Source organism: Heptranchias perlo, chromosome 19 (assembly GCF_035084215.1).
Source record: "Heptranchias perlo isolate sHepPer1 chromosome 19, sHepPer1.hap1, whole genome shotgun sequence".
NCBI classification, from domain to species: Eukaryota; Metazoa; Chordata; class Chondrichthyes; order Hexanchiformes; family Hexanchidae; genus Heptranchias; species Heptranchias perlo.
In genome coordinates, this window is record NC_090343.1 from 5980595 (window position 1) to 5991546 (window position 10952).

A 10952-nucleotide genomic window follows, 5' to 3' on the forward strand; every position below is an offset into this window, starting at 1 on the left:
AATACTGTGGCTACGAGAGCAGGTCAGAGGCTGGGTATTCTGAGGCAAGTGACTCACCTCCTGACTCCCCAAAGCCTTTCCACCATCTACAAGGCACAAGTCAGGAGTGTGATGGAATACTCTCCACTTGCTTGGATGAGTGCAGCTCCAACAACACTCAAGAAGCTCAGCACCATCCAAGATAAAGCAGCTCGCTTGATTGGCACCCCATCCACCATCCTAAACATTCACTCCCTTCACCACCGGTGCACAGTGGCTGCAGTGTGTACCGTCCACAGGATGCACTGCAGCAACTCGCCAAGGCTTCTTCGACAGCACCTCCCAAACCCGCAACCTCTACCACCTAGAAGGACAAGAGCAGCAGGCACATGGGAACAACACCACCTGCACATTCCCCTCCAAGTCACACACCATCCCGACTTGGAAATATATCGCCGTTCCTTCATCGTCGCTGGGTCAAAATCCTGGAACTCCCTTCCTAACAGCACTGTGGGAGAACCGTCACCACACGGACTGCAGCGGTTCAAGAAGGCGGCTCACCACCACCTTCTCAAGGGCAATTAGGGATGGGCAATAAATGCCAGCCTCGCCAGCGACGCCCACATCCCATGAATGAATAAAAAAAAATTGTGCAGCACTCAAGGTGAGCATTTTTTTCAGAGAGGCAGAAGGGGATGAAAGATAGTAGAAACAGAGAGGGGAAGAATAGAGAGAAGGGAGAATAAAAAGTGGTGGAGAATAGAGATAGAAACGAAAATAAAGAGCTAAGAGACAGAAAAGAGAAAAAAGAGGAAGAGGAGAGAGAGAAAGAGAGATTGAAATAGAAATTTCAGGATGTCACATCTAGCAGAAAATTGTTATTGTGCATAAAATGGATGGGGATGTGTTCCTGACCCATTCTTAGACTCGCCTGCCCAAACTGCACCAATATATTGGTGGAGGGCAGACAAGAAATCCAGCCCAGATATTTTTAAAAAGATGCCACCTACATCCTTCTTCAGGCTTTGCTTCAGAGTCAAGCTTTGACTAATTGTTGCTTCACTCAGGTTGTAGCTTTAAGCATGTGACTTTGGGTTGAGTCGCTGCAACATAGCAGTTATTTTCTACAGAGCTGCCAAGTTCACCGTGTGTGCTTTTATTTCAACCATTTATCATTCATGTTTTACAGCAGGAGTCTCTCTTTAAAGCATCTTTATATTCCATTTAATATTTCTATAAAAGGACGAAAGCACAAATATTTTGTGAAAAACAATTTCTTGCTTCTGGTATCCCAAACACTGTCCTTGTCAGTTCGGACTGTATTATTCTGTTTACTGATGTGAAACAAAATACTGCAGAATACAATAGATAAAATCAATCCTGCTTACATTTGTGCTCGCAATAGTGCAGCTCCACTACTAACAAAACGGCTGATAAGCTTGAATATATAGTTGTAAGCCTGATTGACAAGGTGCTAAGTAATTTGACTGTTTGCATGTTGGGAACACAAGCACAAAACCTACTACCAGTTTATACTGCCCAATTCTCTCCAGAATGTAGACCATATAGGAGTCATTCCAATATGAATTTGACAATGTGACTGAGATTCTAAAGAACAATACCTTTCGATAAAGATATATGACCATCTTGCAAAAACAAGAATTGAGTTCACTCCTGATCCAGTTTTGCTTGTAGATTAACAGTATAATGTACTAATCATCTTTGTTAAAGCTATAAATACCAAAATCTACCTACCCAGGCCACTACAATAAGGATGCAAAAGGTAGATACTTCCTCTTCTTTACTGAGACTTCAGTAGAATTTGGCAGCTGGGGTCAGAAAACTGGATGGGTACTAATTGAGCCCAGGCCCCTCCCATTTTTCCATCCACAACATTTTCTGCTGGAAGTGACAGAAGCACCCACCAAATTATGGACAGCCCTGAATTTCCTGCAGGGTTCCACTGGATTCCTGGTGGGCCTCCAGCAGGCGTCTGGCGTAATCCACCAGAAAATGACAGGGACACGGTTGCACCAGGTGCCCGTTGATTCTGGGATTTATTGGTTTGCCCTGTAAGAGGTGGAATCTTTGCTCACCTTTGAAATATCAAAAGACATCAGGAAACGGCTTCAGAGGCTGGGAGTTCCTGCTTCCCGTGCTTATTTGGGGAAGGTCAGTACACTGAGTCAGATGCTTCCAAATCGAGGCAAGAGGAGCGGTCTAAACCTCTGATGAAATGGTCATTTTTTAGAAATACTTATTGGATTGACCCCCTTACCCAGGAACCAAAGGGAAGGTGGTTGGGGTCTGGGGTGTGGGGGCTTGGGCTACCCCCCTCTAATAGCATGCATATTTTGCGCTGAATGGGGAATAACCATCAGGATCGTAGCCCATGAATTTTCCCCTTTGGGGAAACGCCTTCCTACATCAATATTGCTTAGATCAGATACACTACAGAATAACATCCCACCAGTGGTGCAACACATTTTGTTATCGTGAAACAAAAGATTATATAATATAATGAGGGGCTGAAAGTATTTGAAACAGAAAGTACCGCCCCCCCCCCCCCCCCCCAACTTTTGGCTTTCAGTTCAAAAAAAAGTCTTTTAAGCAGTTGGAGAAATTGTTTTTAAAGTCTTTTTAATATATGCCTCAGTTGAAACTATTATGATCAGCACCCTTTTCCATTCTGGACATTGATGTCAGTCATTGAATAGCTCAGGGCCAGCAAAGAAAAGCTGCATTGTAAAATTCAGTGGTGCAACTGAGCTTTCGAAATACACTGTTTCAGAAAATACGTTTACCCTAAAATTCACTAAAAGGGAACTGCATACCATTAAGTGTTTAATCCCTTGTGGCCTTGTCCCTCTCTATCTCTGTTACCTCATCCAGCCCTACAACCAACCTCCCACCCCCCACCAAATCTCTGTTCTAACTTTGGTCTCGTGTGCATCTCCCCTCCCTTCACCTCAACATTGGCGATCCGTGCCTTTAGCTACCTTAACCCCACAGCCTGGAATTCCCTCCCTAAACCACTCTGCCTCCCCAGCTCTAAGAACCTCCTTAAAACTTTGACCAAGCTTTTGGTCACTCCTCTTAATATCTCCTTCTTCGGCTCATATTTTTTATTACACCTCTGTGAAGTACCTTGGGAATTTTTTCTATGTTGAAACTGCTATATAAATGCAAGTTGTTGTTAGTAGTCAGTTCACTGTCTCTTATTTCAATATAGAGCCTAATCGATCGTATACACTAAACAAAGGACGTACATTTATAGAGTGCTTTTCACATGCTCAAGAAGTCCCAAAGCAGTTCACAACCTTTTGAAGTGTAGTCACTGTTGTATGTAGGAAAACACAGCAACCAATCTGCACACAGCAAGGTCCCACAAACAGCAATGAGATAAATTACCAGATAATCTGGGCCCGATGTTACCAGGGCTGCGGGTTCTCGGCGGGGGGGCTATCGGGCGCGTGGGTAACACGCCCGGCGAAATCAGTCTGCCCCGCGCGCGATCGTAGCCCAATTAGATCCACGTACCTTCTCCTCCGGGTTCCCCACTGCTGATCTGCGCGTCGGACGGACTGCGCATGCGCAGTAAGATCTATCAGCTGGAGGAGCTCTATTTAAAGGGGCAGTCCTCTACTGACAGATGCTGCAACAAACAGAAAAAATGACAGCATGGAGCAGCCCAGGGGGAAGGCTGCTCCCAGTTTAATGATGCCTCACTCCAGGTATCAATAGATGGGGTGAGGAGGAGGGGGAGGACAGAGATCTTCCCCCCGGCGGGCGGGAGGAAGCGGCCTGCCTCTGCCACCAAGAAGGCCTGGCTCGAGGTGGCAGAGGAGGTCACCTGCACCACCAACATATCGCCCACCTGCACACAGTGCAGGAGGCGCTCCAAAGACCTCAGTAGATCAGCCGAAGTGAGTACACTTACTCTTTCCCCTACACTCCGTCTGCCACATCACCGCCCCCACCCCACATCTCCTTCTGCACAGCCAACACTACTCTGTCACATCACCCCTCATACCCACTCAACCCTCATCCTCATCTTACCTGCACCTACTCACCTTGCCAGTACTCATCCCGCCACTACCACTCAACCCAATCCTCATACAATCTCATGGCTCTATCTCATACTCACCCTCTCGTGCATCTCTTTCACGGCCAGCCTCACTCAACCTGTGCTGCAGCCACAGGGCATGCATCACATATGTGCAGTAGGCAGCGTAAGGCAAACGTGTCATGAGCATGAAGGGGATGCACAAGGGTGTTTGAGGGTTTGTCATGGTTGTTACTTATATTGAATTTCTGACCAACTCACATTACATATTATATTGGCACCACTACTGCCATGTCTTCGCGAATCTTGTCTGGTTTGTGCAATAATGCCCTTTCCTGAGGATCACTATGAAGACCCACAAATGATGCCACCCATTGTGTCACTGCAGAGTGGGTGTAGGTGTATTTGCAGGGCTCTTTTGTGCAGACGGCTGAGAGACGTCGCCGATGTCCCCGGTTGCACCCTGGAAGGAGGCGGAGAAATTGTTGAGGGCAGTGGTGACTTTGACAGTGACAGGTAAGAAGATGGTGCTTGGGCCAGCCAGGAGCAGCTTGGCATGAAGGAGGCTGCAGATGTCCACGACTACATGTCGAGTGAGTCTGAGCCTCCGTGTGCACTGCTGCTCAGAGAGGTCCAGGAAGCTGAGCCTCGGTCTGTGGTCCCTGTGGCAACGGTCGTGCCCTCTGCGACGCATCTCTCTCTGCGGTTGCCCTCCCTCCTGCTGTACAGGTGGATGTGTCAAAGCACTCTGTTGTGGAGCTCCACGTGTCAGAGGTGGATGGCGAGGCTGGTGAGGCTGGTGATGCTGTTCGCCCTCCGAGGAGGTCATGACTCCAGCTACGGCGGCCCCCATCCGGAAGATGTACATCTGAGGGGGTCCGCAAGGTAGGTACATGTCTCTGGACCCCGGGATCAGTGTGCAATTTGGTGACTTTGATTGTCAGGAGGAGGGTGGTGGAGGCCAAACTTTGTCCCAAGTGACAGAGTGGCCTCCTGCAATGAGTGAGGGTCTCCCCCCCACACCTGTCAAATGGACCTTTGCAGCAGCCACAGGCTGATGGCTGCAACAGGTCCATTTGAACTGGGAGTGTTTCCCCCAGTGTGGGAAACAGTCCCAGTTTGCTCTAAAATCCCACCCCTCCTCACATAATCCCTTAATCAGGTCAGTTAATGACCTGAACAAGCAAAATAAATACCTTCAAGTGGCATCCCGTTGGCTTTAATTGCCTGCGGGATTCCCACCAGCGGGGGCTGTGCGCGCATGCCGGCGGGTCAGTGGGGAACCCGGAAGTGGGTGGGTTGGAGTCGGGCTGCCGACCCCCTCCGGGATTCTCCGATTTTCGGAGCCCCCCCGCCAGGAACGCACCCGATAGCGGGTGCTAAAATGACGCCCTCTATTTTTTAGTGATGTTAGTTGAGGGATAAATATTGGCCAGGACACCAGGCAGGATAATAAATTGTTGGAGATTATGCACAGGGTAATTTTGCTTTTAGTAAATACTGCCATGTGACTTGAGTCAGCTTTGATTGATGACCCAAGTGTTCAGTGGACTATTAGTGCAGTAACTGTGTCACTGCAATGATGTCCTTATTCCATACCTAACTAGGAATGAAAGACTGACCTTTGCTGCAGTATAAGAATATAGTCCTCATCACAGCAGTACCTAAAGAAGATCCCGGTTCCCTTAGAAAAAAAATCCTAATTGCAGTCGTCATTTCTTTTCCTGACGAAAAGTGGGTTCAGAGATCAGCAAGGTCAGCAAGGCATGTGCAGCAATGACGCAGAAAATGCATTGTTTGCTTTATGTGCCATGCTGACCACAGATGCACACACATCCCAGATCTGATTTTTGGAAAGAACACACTAGAAATTTTGGAGATTTCAAGTTTGGGATGAAATTTTTTTTACTGATTCACCACCTAAAAAAAAATTCAAGAATTTATCGGTGGTAAAAACTAATTTTGATAAACATCATTAAAGAAAGAAAAGAACTTGCATTTATATACAACCTTTTCATGACCTCAGAAGGCCCCAAAAGGCTTTATATCTGTTTTTACCGCAGTGGATATCAGGACGTTCGAGTGTCCCGCTGTGGAGAGGAGGGGCACTTATTAACATATTTAAATCAGGCTCCTGCAGTGCAATTGAGAGACTAATTTGAAATTAACTAGTGCTGCACGGGGTTCTGGAAACTCGGCAGTGAAACAGAGGTGAGAGCTGCCGGCTCCCCAAGGTAAGTGGCTCTTTCAGCACTCCTTGTGGGACAGGAGAAGCAGGAGTGCTCTCCCCAGGTCCCTTCAGCCTCCCCCAGCCCTAATCTCCAGCCTCCCCCCCCCAGCCCCCCGATCACAGGCCGCCGCCCCACCCGGTTGCTGACTGGAGCTTCCTTACCAGTGCCGACTTTCCCCACTCCTGATTGCCGAGTGAAGCTTCCTCCCCCCCACCCCTTCCGATTAACGACCTCATCCCCTCCCGATTGCTGACTAGAGCTTCCTTCCCCCCCACCACAATTGCCGATCTCCCCCTCTCTTATTGAATGACGGTGCAGGCTCAGAGGACCGTATGGCCTACTCCTATTTCTTATGTTCTCTCCCGATTGCCGGTGACGGTCCCCAAGGGTTCCCGGCTAAAGCCTCCTGCCGCTAGTGTTTCCTTCTGCCCGCCAGCCAGTCTGTCCATTTGGCCGGCTGCCAGGCGGGAGGTGGAGCTACAAGATGCAAATGAGGCTTTGCCGTTAAGATCAAAGGGAGGGGGGAAGGAAGGAAGCAAGCATGAAAGCAAGAAAGAAAGAAAGAAAGACGTCCCAAAATGCTTCACAGCCGATGGAGTACTTTAGAAGTGTAGTCATTGCTGTAATGAGGGGAAATGCAGCAGCTATACCGTGCACAGGAAGATCCCACAAACAACAATGAGATAAATGACCAAATGTTTTAGTGACATTGGTTGAGGGATAAATGTTTGCCAGCACATCGGAAGCACATACCTGCTCTTCTTCGAATAGTGCCAAGGGATATTTTACACCCACCTAAGTGACCAGATGGGCCTCAGTTTATCACCTCATCGAAAAGATGGAGCAGATGTCCCACACTAAGGGAGTGATTTTAAACCCCAAGAACGGGTGGGTTGGGGGCGGGTGGGAGCTGAAAATTGTTGTTTTTTGGGTCGCAACTGCAAAATTTTCGGACTTTGCATTCCCAGTGGGAAGCCTGTACTTTTACACGCCGACGTTAAACCCGGAAATAAAACCGGGTTGCGGTCGCGACCCAAAAACAACTATTTTCAACTCCCACCCGCCATCAACCCACCTGTTTTTGGGGTTTAAAATCAATCCCGAAGTCCCACTCACCCCTCTCCTTGCTGACCTAGACTGTTTCCCAGTCCTACATTTACAAATTTGTCCTCATCCATAAATCCATCCATAGCATTGCCCTACCCTATCTTTGCAATTTCCTCTAGCCCTTGATCTGCTCCCAGACCTCAATTCCTCCTCCCTTTGCTGCACCATTGGTGGCAAAGTGTTCTGGCACCTCAGTTCTACTTTTTGGAACTCCCTATCTAAACTTCTATGTCTTTAAACCGCTTTTCTCATCTTTAATAACTTTCTCAAGACCCATTTATCTGACCAAGCTTTGGTCACCCTTTCTAATATTTCTCCCTTCCGGTTTGGCATCGGTTTTCCTTATATCTATCTGTGAAGAGCTTTTTGCATTAAAGGCACTATATAAATGTAAGTTGGTGTTGTGAGGTCTGACTTGGTAATGCACCTCTGTTTCCCCAAAACAAACCCTAGATATTAATGTTTCAAATTATACAAATAATTGATACATTGATAAAGTAGTAATTAATTGAAAATGCTAGAGATACACAGCAGGTCCACTGGCATCTGAAAGGTTAATGTTTATATCTAAAGAGACCCTTCCAGTTCTGACACAGTTTACACCTGAAACATATTTTTGCTTTTCAGATGCTGATGGACCTGGTGTGTGATTCCACCATTTTGTTTTTATTTCAGATTTCCAGCATTCACAGCTTTTCTTTTTACCTTATTAATAGAGGTGTTCCAGGATCAAATACTGAAGTGGAGCTCAATTCAAAAGGCACTGGAATTTAGATTGCAGCCTTAAAATTATTCAATATTATAGGGTATCTTTCATAATACACACACAATTTTAATATAATACAGGGTCTGATTCAATTCTGCGATGGCTTTTGTGCTGCCAATGTCAACTGTCAGTGTGTAGTGATGTTCACTTACAAAATGAACAATTGTGACACAATAAGGTTATTATGGAGTGATAGGTTGTGAATTTCACACTCGCATTTCTCTGCATGGCGAATTGACAACCTCATCTGTGCTGCTGTGGAGAGACAGTAAATAGAAGTCAAATGCTTCTCTGCAAGGAGCAAGGGAAGCAGAAAAATCAGGAGAGTCACCACTGGGTGTTCTCATGCACCTTCCAGCAGTTGATTCTTGGGGTACAATTGCCAGGATCCTGCACAGGCTCTTAGCTTGATTTGGGAAAGTGACAAAAAAAAGACACCTTTGCCTAAGACTAAACAAGAAATTATCTGCAGTATAGCTATCTGGGAAATTCAATAGCCAACACACAGTATTGGTTTACCAGGTCTTCCAGAGGGGGTTCTTTGTAGTTCCCCTTTCCAATATCCTGGGTTATCTCTTGCCACTGAGGGTTGTGGTAACCATCTTTAATTTATTTAATAACTAAATCACAAATATGAAGTATGAAAGTTTTGCCCTGTTTATAAAAAAAACCCAAAATGCACCATCTCCTGGGGCAATATTTTATTTACCACCCCATCCCATTCAGCATTGAACCACCCTGCGATTCAGAACACTGTCTCACCTCCTGCAGTTTAAAAGCTTTAAAAGTCCTGTTTCAGAAGGCAATCAACGATGTGCTCATTTATGACTTTAAAGATTATTCACCACCTCCACCTTAGCTTTTCAAAAAAACATGGTTGCAATACCAAATAAGGTTATTTCTTTTAAAGCCAAGTATCCTGACAAGACAAATGATAATTCATTGCAATGTATTATTATTTCACTATCGTGAAGTTTGAAAACCCAAATAAGTGTGCACCTTACATACTTCACACAGCCACGTTTAACTCATTCACAATTTGATGTTGAAATTTCATGGCAATGTATTGCCAACTGACAATTTTACATGTCTAACCATCAAAGATTTAGGGGCTCATTTGTTGTCAATGCAGTGATCTTCCGCAGGTAGGGAAATTCTGGGCTCCCTGCACCACAATAAAGCCATATATCACGATCATATTACCAGCAATGCTCGCAGAAAAAAATGGAGAGATTACAGAAGAAAACATACATACACGTGCATAATAATAATTGAGTTCTGATGTGAGGGAAGACGCAGGAAATTACAGAAGGAAAACACAGTTATTTAAAGTGCAGGGAATCTAATCTGCTCCCACACCAAATAAATACATTAGATTAAAAGGCGCTGTAATGGCCAAAGAGCACAGATGTGTTCCTATAGTTTGCCATTTTGACTATGGGGGGGGGGGGGGGAGAAAAAACAAAAGGGAGGAAAAAAATGACAGATCAAAGCATTGCTAGGAAAGAATAGACAATTACAGACTTCAACATCAAAAAGACGGATGCTCGAAGGCGATGTAGAGTATTGCAGAGGTGGGCAGCAGGAACTGTGTTCCGACCCACAGTTCGGCATTTAAAATCCGAGGCAACGATGCAGGGAAAACTGGAAGAAAGGAAGGGAGCAGAAAGAGACAAGAGTTCGACAGAAAGAATGAGAAGAACCGTAGAAGGTGTCCGACAGAGAGGAGAGACACACAGAAAAACATGTCAGTGAAATGCAACAGCCCGTGGAGAGGTTACCTCCTCGAGTGTAGTCACTGTGTTCCTGCAGTTTGCCATTTTGGTGGTGAAGGAGGAGGTTGTCGGGGAGCTGTGGTCCTCCAGAGTCTCGGAGATAAATTCTTGCACTGAGATCACCTCCGGCATTTTCAATGTCGTTTTGTTTTCCGTCCAATTAGAAAGAGAAATTAATATATGAGGAGGAGGAAAAGAGATCGGGAGACCCTCTCAAGAAGACAGGATCACCGACAGACCCCCCGAATGTTCCGTCCCGTCCCGTCCGTCCGTTCAGCCGATCGCCTCCGTCGGCAGTGCTGGGCTCGCAGAGAAACAGGGAAGGAAATGCTGTCGAGGCAGGCGCGCGCTCCGCTTCCCGGCTCCAACGCTCCTGCCGCTCGCTGCCCGGCTCCAACGTTCCTCCCCCCTCGCGCCGCTCGCCCTCCCGCCCGCCCGGCTCCAACGTTCCTCCCCCCCTCGCGCCGCCCGCCCGGCTCCAACGTTCCTCCCCCCTCGCGCCGCCCGCCCGGCTCCAACGTTCCTCCCCCCTCGCGCCGCTCGCCCGCCCGCCCGGCTCCAACGGTCCTGCCGCGCGCACACTGCCTGACTCGCTCGCGCATTTCAGTCGGTCAGGATCCAGGCCAGATGTTTTCTGGGCATCCGCACCTCATACTTCATTGACCTTAATTGTAAGTGTGTGTGTAGTATGTTTATATATTGACTGTTTATTGCACGCAACCAGGGTCAACCGGCCTTGGCTCTCAGTTGGTAGTACTGTCACCTTCTGAGTCAGAGGAGGTGATGGTGGGTTCAAGCCCCACTCCAGAGATTTGAGCCCCATTATCCAGGCTGACGCTCCCAGCGCTAGTACTGAGGGAGAGCTGCACTGTAGGAGGTGCCATCGTTCTGGTGCCCTGTCTGCCCTCTCAGATGGACGTAAAAGATCCCATGGCACTATTCGAAGAAGCGCAGGGGAGTTCTCCCTGGCGTCCTGGACAACATTTATCCCTCAACCAACGTCACAAAAGCAGATGATCGGGTCATTT

The 10952-nt window shown here is 47.1% G+C and overlaps 1 protein-coding gene across 1 annotated transcript in view; it reads right to left on the minus strand.

Moving 5' to 3' along the window:
- The window catches only part of unm_sa1614 (un-named sa1614), a 214571-nt gene extending 204240 nt beyond the window's left edge, over positions 1–10331 (minus strand). The window contains exon 1 of the mRNA XM_068000226.1: positions 9931–10331. Within this exon, the coding sequence (XP_067856327.1) occupies positions 9931–10056 (126 nt within the window). The 5' untranslated portion in view covers positions 10057–10331. The remainder of the gene's footprint in view (positions 1–9930) is intronic.
- Positions 10332–10952: the final 621 nt, after the last annotated feature.